Source organism: Clupea harengus, chromosome 7 (assembly GCF_900700415.2).
Source record: "Clupea harengus chromosome 7, Ch_v2.0.2, whole genome shotgun sequence".
Classification (NCBI taxonomy): Eukaryota; Metazoa; Chordata; class Actinopteri; order Clupeiformes; family Clupeidae; genus Clupea; species Clupea harengus.
This window is the reverse complement of record NC_045158.1, coordinates 2,249,786-2,264,785: the sequence shown is the minus strand read 5'-3', so window position 1 is coordinate 2,264,785 and position 15,000 is coordinate 2,249,786. Positions and strand designations below refer to the sequence as shown.

Sequence of the window (15,000 nt, the reverse complement as noted above, 5' to 3'; positions counted from 1 at the left end):
GTGAGTGTGTGTGTGTGTGTGTGTGTGTGTGTGTGTGTGTGTGTGTGTGTGTGTGTGTGTACTATAGCCATGATTGACTGCACTAAATATTCAGTGGTTAAATGACACTTTTTCCATGCTGTACCCCTCATAGCATTGTGTTTTTTAAAGCAAAAATGTGTGTGTATGTGTGTATGTGTGTGTGTGTGGGGGGTCTTGTATCAATGAAAAGACAATGCAACTATGATGGGGTGACAATGGTAAGTGTGATTGTATCCTGTATCCTGTAAAGGTCAGTCTGAACTGCATACGAATGCCTTACCTATGGGGTTGGAAGTAGATACTCAAATATAATCGTGCCATCTTTTCCACTGACTGTGGCTGATGCTGTCTTGATCTCATCCTCGATCTCTCTTGCCCTCTCTCTCTCTTGCCCTCTCTCTCTTCCTCGATCTCTCTTGCCCTCTCTCTCTCTTGCTCTCTCTCTCTTCCTCGATCTCTCTTGCCCTCTCTCTCTCTCTTGCTCTCTCTCTCTTCCTCGCTCTCTCTCTCTCTCTTCCTCGCTCTCTCTCTCTTCCTCGCTAACTCTTCCTCTCTCTCTCTTCCTCGCTCGCTCTTGCTCTCTCTCTTGCTCGCTCTTTTTCTTTCTCTCTCTCTCTGTCTGTCTGTCTGTCTGTCTGTCTGTCTGTCTCTCACACACACACACACACACACACACACACACACACACACACACACACACACACACACACACCACACAGACACACACACACACACACACACACAAACACACTGCTTTTGGCAACATGAAGGCTGTGCCAAAGAAACTAGCATGGCAGAATCTTTTCCACCCTGTTGCCTTTCCGATCATGGACATGTGTTTGTGTGTGCGTATGCGTGAGCATGACTATCTTTGTTTACCCTCATCTCTAAAATCTGCCATTTCCACAAGAAACACACATATAGGGCCAATGATTTTCCGCGATAACGGAAAACGGACGGAATTCGCAGCATGTACCCTTTGAAACGGAATTGCAACTTTCAGACGGAAACATCATTTTGTGCATACAAAACGCCAAAATTCCCCTGTATTTTGGGCTGCAAGGCTATATTTCTTTCAAATAAACACAACAACGATTGCAACGATGAACAAACATTAATTAAAGAACAAAACCACTGAGAAAATGTCACATCTGCACTGAACTCTGCTCCGGCCACGCCCCCCTTTTCAACGGTTGACACACACACCTCCGCTACAGCCACATTCACTCGCTCATCTTCCCAATCGCATTAAAAAAAAAAAAAAATGTGTCTTCTGTTCTGTTGATGGCTGGCAAACAACAATCTAAGAAGGGCACATATTATTCACTCATTTTAAGCCATCAATTTACCTCAGAAAATGCCTCGGAAAATGCATTTTTTTTAAACGGAAAATCATTGGCCCTACACATAGACACAAACACACACATTAACACACTCACTCACTCACTCACTAATTGTACCCTGTAATGAGCATCTATCAAGCATTTATCGAGAGCGGTTGCCATTGTGTGTCAGTAGTGGTGATGAGGCTCTTTCCCATGTAAATCTGCTGAAGAGACACTAGTGGTGATGAGCTGTAAGAGCAGTGAGAGGAGGATGAGCAGAGAGAGAGAGAGAGAGAGAGAGAGAGAGAGAGAGAGAGAGAAGGAGCTGAGAGGCCATGCCATGCCATCACAGACAGGGGGTCCACTCTGAAGAGAGAGAGAGAGAGAGAGAAGAGAGAGAGAGAGAGAGAGAGGCCGTGCCATCACAGACAGGGGCCACTGAGAGAGAGAGAGAGAGAGAGAGAGAGAGAGCTAAGAGGCCATGCCATCACAGACAGGGGGCCACTCTGAGAGAGAGAGAGCTGAGAGGCCGTGCCATCACAGACAGGGGCCACTCTGAGAGAGAGAGAGAGAGAGAGAGAGAGAGAGCTAAGAGGCCATGCCATCACAGACAGGGGGCCACTCTGAGAGAGAGAGAGCTGAGAGGCCAGTGCCATCACAGACAGGGGCCACTCTGAGAGAGAGAGAGAGAGAGAGAGAGAGGCCATGCCATCACAGACAGGGGGCCACTCTGGAACACACTCTTCTTTAAATCCTATCTGAGGTCCATAAACCCAGGGACATTTGACAGCTCATACTTATTTCACTTGTTTAGCCCTTCCGTCCACACTGAAACGGCATTTTTTGAAAACAATACTTTTCACCATCTGAAAAACGCCAGGTTCAGATGTGTGTGTGTGTGTGTGTGTGTGTGTGTGCGTGTGAATGATGTCTGTGTACATGTGAAATGGGTGTGTGTGTTCTTACCGCTCATTCTCGCCGGTCTTGAAGGCAGGCAGGATGTGTCTGAAGCTGCTGTGGCGGTCCAGTTTGGGCTGGCTCTTCGTGCGCTTAATGGAGCCCTTCAGCCTGCGGCTCAGGAAGCCCTGTGCAGGAGAACACACACACACACACACACACACCGGACTGTCAGTCAGAGACATACTCACACACAAACACACACACACACACACACACCGGACTGTCAGTCAGAGACATACTCACACACAAACACACACACACACACACACACACACACACCGGACTGTCAGTCAGAGAACATACTCACACACAAACACACACACACACACACACACACACACACCGGACTGTCAGTCAGAGACATACTCACACACAAACACACACACACACACACACACACACACACACACACCGGACTGTCAGTCAGAGACATACTCACACACAAACACACACACACACACACACACACACACACCGGACTGTCAGTCAGAGACATACTCACACACAAACACACACACACACACACACCGGACTGTCAGTCAGAGACATACTCACACACAAACACACACACACACACACACACACACACACACAGTCACACACACACACACTCACTCACTCACACACACACACACAGTCACACTCACACACCACAGACCAATATACAGGAACACACACACACGCAGAAGAACAGCTGTCCCAGTTCGCTCTCACTCGCTCCATTCACCTTTTTTCAATCCCTTCTCTCTCTCTCTCTCTCTCTCTCTCTATCTCGCTCTCGTGTCAGCTCTTTCAGAGAGTGCTGCATCACTGGAAGGATCTTGTTCACGTCCTCTCCCTCTCCCTCTCTCTCTCTCTTTCCCTCTCTCTTTCAGAGACAGGCGCACTGCTGGATGGATCCTGTTCTCTTCCTCTCCCTCTCTCTCTCTTCCTCCCTCGCTCCCTCTCTCGTTCATTCTCTCTCTCCCTCTATCTCTCTATCTCTCTTGTTCAGATCGTTCACATCTGCTTGCCGCGTGCACACAGCAAAAGCAGTAGCATTCATGCCAGACTCCTCCAAATCCCTGTTACCATGGAAACTGTTGCTTGCCACTCCGGGGGGGGGGGGGGGAATCTATTGTAAACGACGAGACTGGTGTACTTAAATTTTCCCTAAGAGACACAGGGAGAGAAATAAAAAGAGAGAGACAGAGGAAGAGAAAGAGAGAGAGGAGGGGTGCAGAAAAAGAGAGATGCAGACCGAAAGATTGAGAGAGGGAGAGTGAGGGGTGGCTGAGCCTGCTCTGTTGAAATGATGTGCAGATTAGCAAGAGATTAAGAGCAGTCAGATTATTCTTCAAAGCCCCCACAGCGAACTGTGAAGTGGAAGTGGCAAAGATTACAGACTGGGGATAAAACCCATCTCTGAGCAGCCTGGTGTGTGTGTGTGTGTGTGCAGACAACGACACGGTGGGGGGGGGTAATTATGCACCAGGCCCTGCACACACTGCAGGCAGACGCTAACATCCCTTCCGCCGTAATGAGACACTAAATTACAACCCCACACAACAGTGCAACAGTGCAAACCTGGAATTAGCCAATGAAAGACACAAAAGATTATAATTAGACCTAAGAACGAGTCTGCATGGTGGAGAGATGGAGAGAGTGGGTGTGGAGTTTTCTAGACTCTTGGAATTCAATTGTGAGTTGATAATGAACACCTAACCATACCAAACCGTTTTAGTTGAGACTATCTGGATATCAGCTTCAAGACTTCCTTCTGTTAGAATATGCTAGGTCACATGGCGAGAGTTTGCACTGACTGACAAGTGGCTCTTCAGTGATGTCACTTCCTGTGGCTTCCATGGTAAAAGCACACCTGGAGGATGGCTAGAACATGTTGTTATCCCTTGACAATACAGCTTTGCTGAATTAGTTATCTGGTCCCTCCTCTGTACTGTAACATTTCTGCCACTGTTTTGGTGTTTTACAGAAGGAATCTTTGCAATGTGTTTCCACGTGTCAGATCTGAACTCCCAGAAAAAACGAATTCATTGAGTGGCCTAAATGGTGACAAAAATGACACTGCAAGACCTAATTCCCTCTTCTGTAAACTGCTCAGACACAGTGGCATCAGTGGATATATTGTGTGTGTGTGTGTGTGTGTGTGTGTGTGTGTGTGGGTGGGTGGGTGTGTTTGTGTTTGTGTGTGTGTGTGTGTGTGTGTGTGTGTGTGTGTGTACTCTGTAATGCCTGTTCAGTAGTGCGGAGACTGGTCAAAGGATCGGTCATGGAAAATGTTCACACATCATTTGTTAAAAACATACACTTTAGTGTTCCAGCTTTACATTAGGGCTGCAACTAACGATTATTTTGGTAATCGATTAATCTATCGACAATTTTTTCGATTAATCGACTAATCTAACGATTATTTCCCATAGCAAATTAAAATAACGACTCAAAATGTTGGAATTTGAATTTCAAATGTATTTGAGTAACAAATGTAATCATCATAATACATAAATTAAATAGTAATACAAATTAAAGTGCAAATATGCTTTTAAAAGTAGAGAAAGTGCAAATAAAGTTTTAAAAGTAACTCAAATTAGCAATCAAGCCTCTGCAAGTGCAAAATAACGCAAGAATAACTGGGCTGCAAGTGACATTCAAATTCAACAAATTCAAATTCATCTTTTGTTTGAAGAATGCTAAGTGGAGGAGGTTAACTATTCAGAACAAACGAAAATACAGGCTACTCTGATAATTCACTGATTCACTACATTGCACTTAACATAACTGAAATAGCTATAGCAAGCATCCTCCATGAGACGTTCTGTTTTCCAACATGTAAGCTTAAACCTTACTATAAGTTATAGATATATCATATATGTCTATGATAATTGCTGCTAGACACTCACTGTTCTTGTGCTCCCACAGCTCATTCTCTTTGAAATACTGGAATAGTGCTTCTTTAACTACTAATAATTGACCATCATTGAGAAAAATGACAACTTTTCTGTTAGCCATATCTCATATGCAGCAGCTACCAAAGCTAGCTTTGTTTATTGTTTCCATGGTAACATGAGCCGTCTCAGAATAATTAGCTTTTCAGTCGGCCATTTCTGATATGCAGCACATGAAGGTATGAGAACGGAGGGCAAAAGAAAACGGCGCATGATTTGTATGCTAGGCTATTTCTCAATGATGGTCAATTATTATTAGTTAAAGATGCACTATTTTGCACTTCATATAGTGCATTGCAATGCCGAATGAAAATCACCGGTAGCTCTGCTAGCGTTTGCCAAAAAAAAAAAAAAAAAAAAAATGTATTTAATATATTTTATGACGCGTCGACAATAAAAATCATCGTCGACAATTTTTCACAATCGACGTCGTCGATTTCGTCGACTAATCGTTGCAGCTCTACTTTACATATCCCCTCTGAAGCGTGTTCTCTGTAGGGCACTGACAGAAGTGTGGAGGACCAGCCGTGAACCCTCCACTCTCAGCATGAAGGTTCCTGCGGGTTGAAAAGGCGTGCGCCACCTCCAACTGGGCCCATTGAGTTTCTCTGGGGGAACAGGATTCCTCCCAGCAAGAGATCCTGCCCCCTCCCCTCCCCTCCCTCCCTCCTCTCTCACACACACACACACACACACACACACACACACACACACACACACACACACACACACACACACACAAACACACACACAAACCACCCCTTCCCCACTGCTTCTACACGCTACGGGTCCTATTCAATTACTGTCCGGAGCTGCGCTATGCTAACATAGCCCGGAGCTGTGCTCTCCTACACAGAGGCGTGTGCTGCTTTAAGTGGTGCTTTACTGCTCAAACCTCGGATTCTGATGCAAGACTACATTTTATTCATAATTAAAATCATAATTATTCACCGCGCACTGACCTTTTATTTAGAGCAAACAACGCGTTTCGCCTGCATGCTTCTTCAGGTCCGCTCTACCTCATTATCAATGTTCATGATTTTATTTTTAGGGGTCTGCTAGAATAGATGGACTTGCTTCAGTGTCCCAAATACACGGTAGTTGTACACATACTGTACATCTCTAGGCAGACAACAGTAAGGGTGGTGTTACGAGATTGCATCATCTTGTACCAAAGCAAAAGAGCTGGAATTCCAATGAGGCGTTTCAGGCAGCTGAGAAAAGCGGTTTCTGTGGGAGAGAGTAACTCCCTCTGGCATACACTTTGGGCTTCATAACTTTGCAGACAGTTCACAGGGACAAACGGCTTTATAACACACTAAAGGAAAGTAAAATAGGTCCTCTTTAATGTTAAAAAACTGCACTTTACTGCCTATACCCAAGTTTTACTGTCCAGAGCAGAGACTACATTTTACAGCGTGGACCTGTGCTTTACAGTCATTCTGGAGACATGGGACAAAACATTTCCACCAATAGGGTTACACTTTATTTGGAAAGTCAGTATATGGAGCCTTTACAGATGGTTTGTTGAAATTCAAGTTCAGTCTTTGTTCACTGAACATCACCATAACCAAACCCAACCCCTAACCCCAAACCTTAACCATGAATTGTAGTTCAACAGAGAGTTTGTTTATAATCTGAACATCTGTAAATAGTCTATAGGGGACCATTCAAATAAAGTGGGCCACCAATTGTAACTGCTATCAAGTTTAATAATTAACATATTTTTTATTGTAAATGTTTAATTGTAATAATAAAAAGTACTATCCTTGAAAGATGATGCTGTTCTTTGCGGAATATTTGATGAAACGCCAACGTTATCTCCTAAGTCCAAGTTAGATTGCAGAGAGTAAAGCACTTGGTAAAGTAGCTTAGCGAAAGGATCAGTTTATTCCGACGCGTAGCCCAGTTATCTTGTATAGCACGGTCCCAAGTCACGAGACAATTCTTCCAATCATCTTACAGAAATACGTAGGTTATATAGTGTAGAATTAACATATCAACACAATGGCATCTGTATCTGGTATCTGTCTGGAGGAAATGTTGTGGTGTGGGATACTCTGGACCTTTTGGCAAAGAGGGGTTTTGTAGGGGCAGCTTTTCAGCGGCCACTTCTGAGAGCGGAATAATCCAGACAACGCGCGTCTTCGAGTATAGAGTGATTTATTTGTCTTTCTGTTACCTCAAACAAAGGCTCTCCATCGCATTAACGCGTCAACGCGGTTGAAAAATTGTTTGCCACTTCCGCTCTACCGGGCTCGGCACTGGCACGGCCCTAAATCACATGTCAATTAGACGTGTGTCAATCATTCACAGAACATGGCAATCATAGTATTCACCTTCGCATAATTCTAAACCATAATTCGAATGTTTCATTAACTTAAACTTAAACTTATCAACATTAATAATTCATATACATTTGGAACCTTAAATTACAAAACGGCTCCAACAGGTTTAATTAAGTATGTGTGGGTTATCTGACGTATGGACGTGTTTGATGTATAGGATGTGGACGATATGTCTGCTCGGGGGAAGTATGAGGTGGTATGTGTGGAGGTGCGAGGGCATGAGAGGAATGGGATATTTGAGGTGTAAATGCCATCTAAATGCTAATATGTCTGGTTCCAGCCATTTGGTGGGGCTGTGGTTTAAAGGGTAGGGGGTTTATTAATATGATGTGATATGTGAAGTTTACCCAGATCTAACATTCTCCTCAATTTTATTCAGTCATCAATATATTACATTTGTGACACCTAATTACCTCTTACTACAATTAAAACAGGCTGTCCACAGAGGAGTTCAATCATTCATAAGAGTATTGTAGTGTTTTTAAAGGAATTCATTCAATTCAAAATGTATTCAAAATCAACATTTAAAAATGTGTTTTATACGTTTCCACTGATAACTATAACTGAATAAATCAAAGTATTAAATAATAAAAATGACTACAAATCCAGGCTTTTGTTCCCTCCGTCAGATTTACATTGTGTTTACTTGTTATTATATATCATATTTGTCGAGGAATTGTAGGTTATGAGGAAAATATAAGAGGTGGGCTTTCACATATGGAACTTTACTACTCAAAGCTACACTTTACGGTCATGAGGTGGGCTTTCACATATGGAACTTTACTACTCAAAGCTACACTTTACGGTCATGAGGTGGGCTTTCACATATGGAACTTTACTACTCAAAGCTACACTTTACGGTCATGAGGTAGGCTTTCACATATGGAACTTTACTACTCAAAGCTACACTTTACTACTCAAAGCTACACTTTACGGTAATGAGGTAGGCTTTCACATATGGAACTTTACTACTCAAAGCTACACTTTACGGTCATGAGGTGGGCTTTCACATATGGTACGCAGTTTTACTACTCTTTGCAGCACAGACCTGCGCTGTACTGCACTTTGTAGTATATGTAGTATACTGTGTAGTTCGTGTAGTATAGTTGATTACACATAGCTATGCTTTCCCTCCCAGTGATGCTTCAGAGCTTACAGCCCTGATGGGCCCTGGACAGAGAGAGGCTCCTGAAGCCTCCACAGGGGCCCGGCCCCTAATGAGGGAGCCACAAGCAGAGCTATCTGAGTGAGGAGCGCCCACAGCTAATGAGGGGGCCACAAGCAGACCCATCTGAGTGAGGGGCGCCCACATGCAGATGTAAATATTACACACCGTGTTGCTGCACATTCCCACAGCGTGTCACTGAAGCTAATGGAATCTGTCATTTGTTTAATGTGCTAATTAAAGGGTGAAAGAGCTTCTGAGGAAGAGAGGGGATGGAGGGGCTGCTGATTTTATATCCACACATTTCTCCCGAGAGCAAGTAGCTGTTTATGAATGTGTCTGCAAACTTGCATTTAAATGTACATTTACATGTAGTTATTTGGCAGATTGTTTTATCCAGAGTGACTTACAAGTGAGGTACACCTTGAATATTCATTCCCACAAGGGAATTCTATTTCTATCTTAGTCACCAAGTGCATCAGTGAGTCAAATCATTGACAGTAAATAGTGATCAACGTATAGAGTTATGTCACTCCATTCATCATCACCAGTAAATAGTGATCAACGTATAGAGTCATGTCACCAGTAAACTTGGTAACGAGGCGAGACGAGGTGGCGAATAGCAGGGCTGGTTTGTGGGGATCACTCTAAGCTTGCTTCTCTCACTCTCTCTCTTACACACACACACACACACACACACACACGTATGCCGGCTTCTCACTAACTCACACACACACACACACATACACGTACCCCTGCTACTCTGTATGACAAGCACATCTGTGCTGTCACCATGGCAACCCCTGTGTCATGTGACCAGCAGGGTGACGGAGGAGCGAGGCTGAGCTGCAGCAGAGCAACTCAAGTGTGTGTGTGTTCGTGTGTGTGTGTGTGTGTGTGTGTGTGTGTGTGTGTGCACGCATGCATGTGAAGTGTGTGTGTTTAATGTGTGTACATGAAGGAAGTGGTTGCATGTATGTCTATGTACATTCCCATATATTTATGAGTAGGTGTGGATGAGTGTGTTTGCAGATCTTTTTTTACTTCATCTTGATTACACAACAGTGTTTGTGTGTGTGTGTGCGTATGTGTGTGCATGTGTGTGTGTATGTGTGTCTATGTAGATGTTTTGTGTGCATATATGAATATGTGTGTGTGCGTGTGTAAAAATGTGTGTGTGTGTGTGTGTGTCTATGTGTGTGCATATCTCTGTGGATTTTAGCCCCGTCCTGCTGTTCGTTCCATGGATGCTCACCCCCACCCCCACCCCCACCGCCACCCCCACCCCATCTCCCCATCACCCACAACCCCCCCACTCTTCTCTGCTCCCCAGGCACCCGCTGGCCTTTCTGGGCAGAGCTACCAGCTGGTGTCTATCATGCCAACTCATTCCACCACTGTGAGATTGAGCTGGTGGAGGATCAGCACACCCAACGGGTCCACCACCCACCGGCTGCACAGGGTAAGAGTCTAGAAGCACCGCTGTGAAGGCAGCTCCTATGGCTAGATGCTATATGCTATCACAGGGTTGTGGCTAAATGCTATATGCTATCACAGGGTTGTGGCTAGATGCTATATGCTATCAAAAGGGTTGTGGCTAGATGCTATATGCTATCACAGGGTTGTGGCTAAATGCTATATGCTATCACAGGGTTGTGGCTAAATGCTATATGCTATCACAGGGTTGTGGCTAGATGATATATGCTATCAAAGGGTTGTGGCTAAATGCTATATGCTATCACAGGGTTGTGGCTAAATGCTATATGCTATCACAGGGTTGTGGCTAGATGCTATATGCTACCACAAGGGTTGTGGCTACTTGCTATCACAGGGTAGTGTATATGAATCTTATGAATATGTGTGTTTGTGTGAATGAGAGAGAAGAAGAGAGAATGTTCTTTAGTACTAGCCATGTGTGTATTGGTGTGTTTGTGTATGTCGTGTGTGTGTTCTTCTATCACCTAGGTCTGTCTCTCTATGTGTGTGTGTGAGTGTGTGCATGAGAGAGAGAGAGAGAGATCTCTCCCACCGATGTTATCACCTCTGCTATGCCAGAGCCTAATGGCACCTGCCTCCCTCTTCCCCCCCAACAGCTGCTGCCTTCCCCTGCAGCACCTGAGCTCAACTGTGTGACGACATACTGAATACCTTTTACCTGCTGCAGTCTATGGGAGAGGAATACCTCTTTTATAAGCTATATAGAAGCTACTGTAGCCTATTAGGGGTGGGAATCTTTTGGCACCTCACGATTCGATTCGATTCCGATTCAGTGGTCAACGATTCGATTCTAAACCGATTATCGATTCTAAACCGATTATCGAATATCAATTCTAAACCGATAAAACGATTATCGATGCATGTCGATTTTTAAAACATTTGAGTTTGCTACTCAGAGTCTCAAATCACTTCCTACTTTGTGTTTGATAATTAAAGAAAATCAACAGATGAATTACCTTCTCTATTTTTTATTAGAGAAAAAGCTTTTCCTTGTCACAATTATGACTTTCAATGAACAATGCAATAATCGATGCAGCTTGCATTTCAACACAAAATGGATGTAAAAAAACTTTTCCTCCTTTTTATACTTTTCTGAATCGAGACAGAATCGTTCTAGAGAGAATCGAGAGAAATCGAAAAATCGATTTTTTTTCCCCACCGTAGTGCTATCCTTTCACCACTAGGTGGTGTGTAATATGGGTATAACTGTCTTTGCCTTTGACCCAAGAGCAGGAAAACACATCATTACTTCCACTGTAGTGCTGTCATGCAAAAACCATTATCTATGCTAATTTGGCCAGCTTACCTACAGCTGATAGACTGTACAAGCAGAAACCACTTCTCAAACATTCCCTACGGTTCACCTCAGGAGGAGTTCAGTCAGGTTTATTTTATTTTATTTATTTATTTGTATTTATTTTTCAGTCGGTGCATTTTCATCCAGGGGTGGTGGTGTGGCTGGGTGACTGACACTCATCATGACCCTGAAGAGGTGTAGGGGTTTGGGGTGTTTGTTTTGGGGGGACTCACCGTGACCCTGATGATGGTTTGGGGTGTATGTGAACTCACCGTGACCCTGAAGGGGGTGGAGGCTCCGGGCTCCAGGGGCGTGGTCTTCTCTGAGGTGCTGCCTGGCATGCTCCGCCTCCTGCACACCCTCTCAGGGGCCGGCTCTGGAAGACACACACACACACACACACACACACTTTAGTTTTAATAATCACACTAACGTCCACTTACAGTCACCACCTCTCACACACACACACACACTTCAGTTTTAATAATCACACTAACATACACTTGCAGTCACCACCTCTCTCACACACACACACACACACACACACACACACACACACACACTTTAGTTTTAATAATCACACTAACATACACTTACAGTCACCACCTCTCTCACACACACACACACACACACACAGACACACACACACACTTTAGTTTTAATAATCACACTAACATACACACAATAATCACACTAACATACACACACTAACACACACACACACATACACTTACAGTCACCACCTCACACACACACACACACACACACACACACACACACACACACACTCACAGTCATCATCACACACTCCCAGTCATCACCACACACTCATTGGCCACATTCGGCACCTTTCCACTGCAGGAACCAGCACATTGTTTCAGGGCAGCTTGCACTTCAGTGCAGACCCCCTTAGGACATCTGTGTGATGTTGGCTGATAGGTGGGGACCTAAGTACCTAATGGGGCACTTCTGTGTGGCCCTGAAACTGCTGGGTGGGGCTTTTACACTTATCGCTAAAAACGAGAGATGGATAGAAAACAACAAGTATTTATCTCCAGAGGTTGGGGCGGTAAATACAGCAAAACTATCTCAGCAATCACTCCACTTTTACACCCAATCCAACCGGTTCAAAACTGGCCATTGATGATTAACTACCACCTGATTGGCTGAAGCCAAACTGTAACCTTGCCAGGCGTGTTTTTCTGGAATTGGAGAGAAGTAGGTCCATACCATACAGACCCCATTTCAAAATCACTTTGAAACAATCTGCAGGACACTCAGCTTTTTATGAACCGCTCATGGTTACAGGGTGAGAAGATGATAGCGCCCCAATAAAATGAACACGCTTAAGCAGTCCAGTAACTCTCATTTACAAAGGAAGGAAATTGGTACTGTGACTGTATCTTACAGCCACATTAAACGCACTGGGTGCCCTTCACGAGCCGGGCCTACTGAGTATATCTATGGTAAACGCACTGGGTGCCCTTCACGAGCAGGGCCTACTGAGTATATCTATGGTAAACGCGCTGCTAAATGTCATTTCTTGCGCTGAAGCTCCTTCTGGTTAATACACGAGTAATTCATTCAGTCCGGCAGGCCCTTTGCGTGTATGTGTGTGTGTGCGTGTGTGTGTGTGTGGGGAGGGGGGGGTGGGGGGGGCCAGCTTGTCTATCACATGTCGCTGAACTGTCAGCCATGGACAGAAGGTCGACACATGACCAAATGAGAACGCTGTTCTGCATGCAGTACCAGACAGGCTTGCCGTTCGGAGGAGACAGATGAAGGGAAGAAGAGAGGAAGAGAAGAGGGGGGATGGTGTGAGAGAGAGAGAAGGGAGGGAAAGAGAGAGAGAGAGAGAACAAGCGTTTCGCTGAAAAGAAATGAGAAGGTGAGATCCGTGGCACCGACACACACACACACACACACACACGCAAGCTGTGACGTTCTCTCTCATCCTGGCAGGCTGTGTCTATTCAAAGTCAGCATGGAAAACAGATAGCTGCTCAGTGTTCTCCTCTGCATGTCAGAGAGAGAGAGAGAGAGAGGGAGAGAGAGAGAGAAGAAGGGAGAGAGAGAGAGAGAGAGAGAAGAAGGGAGGGAGAGAGAGAGTAATGAAGAGAAACAAACAGGGTAAGAGAGGGAAGGACAGAGAAAAGGAGTGAGGAAAAAAAAGTAAGAGAGTGAGAGAGCCAGAGGGGAAGAGAGAGTGAATACATAGATAGAGAGAAGGAAAGAGAGTGAGGGATGAGAGTTGATGAGAGATTGCAGATGTAGATTGCTCTTCGCCTCAGGGTTCACAACCTACCGACTCATAATTAAAAGTAATGTGAGTCTAATTAGCATATATCTTTAACACACACACACACACACACACACACACACACACACACACACACACACACACACACCTACGCACACACACACACACAGAGATAATGAGTCTATTAGCATATTCGCATACACCTTTAACTCAGATCAACACTGATGAAGTCAATCTACTTTTCATTGGAGACACAGGCAGACAGCAGACTCACCTGAACTCTCTTCTTTCCTACAGAAACATGCCCTACTCCCCTCATACTGTAATCATCACCACAAACATGTTCACAACAGGCGTCAAACAAGTCCCCTTCAGAGTCCTACCATTAGATGCCATTAGCTGCAAGACATAATTATGGTAGGGTTACAAAGCTGTGGTAGCTGTGTCAGAAGAAGATAGCCAAAGACAAGTCTTGAGTCTAAAGACTTAAAGGTAAACTGCAATTCTGGCAAAAACTGTTGACATCCTGAAGCGACGTGTTGATTGGCTGAGATGATTCCTAGCTCAGACCCTTTGAGTTTTCCTAAGCGCACACACACACAGAAGGGACTGGTAGAGGACCGTGAGGACCAATCAGAGGAGGACCCAAAACAGAGAATAGAGACCAAAAACCTTCTCCGAACGCCTTGTAGGTACATGAGGACACATCATGAGAAATGCAGGGTGAGAGTAGAATACAATACAATAGAGTAGAGTAGAGTAGAGTAGAGTAGAGTAGAGTAGAGTAGAATAGAATAGAGTAGAATAGAATAGAGTAGAGTAGAGTAGAGTAGAGTAGAGTAGAGTAGAGTAGAGTAGAGTAGAGTAGAGTAGAATAGAATAGAATAGAGTAGAGTAGAATAGAATAGAATAGAATAGAATAGAATAGAGTAGAATAGAATAGAATAGAGTAGAATAGAATAGAGTAGAGTAGAGTAGAGTAGAGTAGAGTAGAATAGAGTAGAGTAGAGTAGAGTAGAATATAGTAGAATAGAATAGAGTAGAATAGAATAAAATAGAATAGCGTAGAATAGAATAGAGTAGAATATAGTAGAATAGAATAGAATAGAGTAGAGTAGAATATAGTAGAATAGAATAGAATAGAGTAGAGTAGAATAGAGTAGAATAGAATAGAGTAGAATAGAA

General features: G+C 44.1%; 1 protein-coding gene across 3 annotated transcripts in view; it reads right to left on the bottom strand.

The window, feature by feature from the left end:
* Nucleotides 1-15,000, bottom strand: part of dab2ipa (DAB2 interacting protein a) — a 121,022-nt gene that overhangs the window by 55,864 nt on the left and 50,158 nt on the right. For all 3 annotated transcript variants that reach the window (XM_031570126.2, XM_031570125.2, XM_031570127.2), the window contains 2 exons: nucleotides 11,828-11,931; nucleotides 2,313-2,431 (listed from right to left, as the gene is read on the bottom strand). In XM_031570126.2, coding sequence (XP_031425986.1) covers nucleotides 2,313-2,431; nucleotides 11,828-11,931 — 223 coding nt within the window. The remainder of the gene's footprint in view (nucleotides 1-2,312; nucleotides 2,432-11,827; nucleotides 11,932-15,000) is intronic.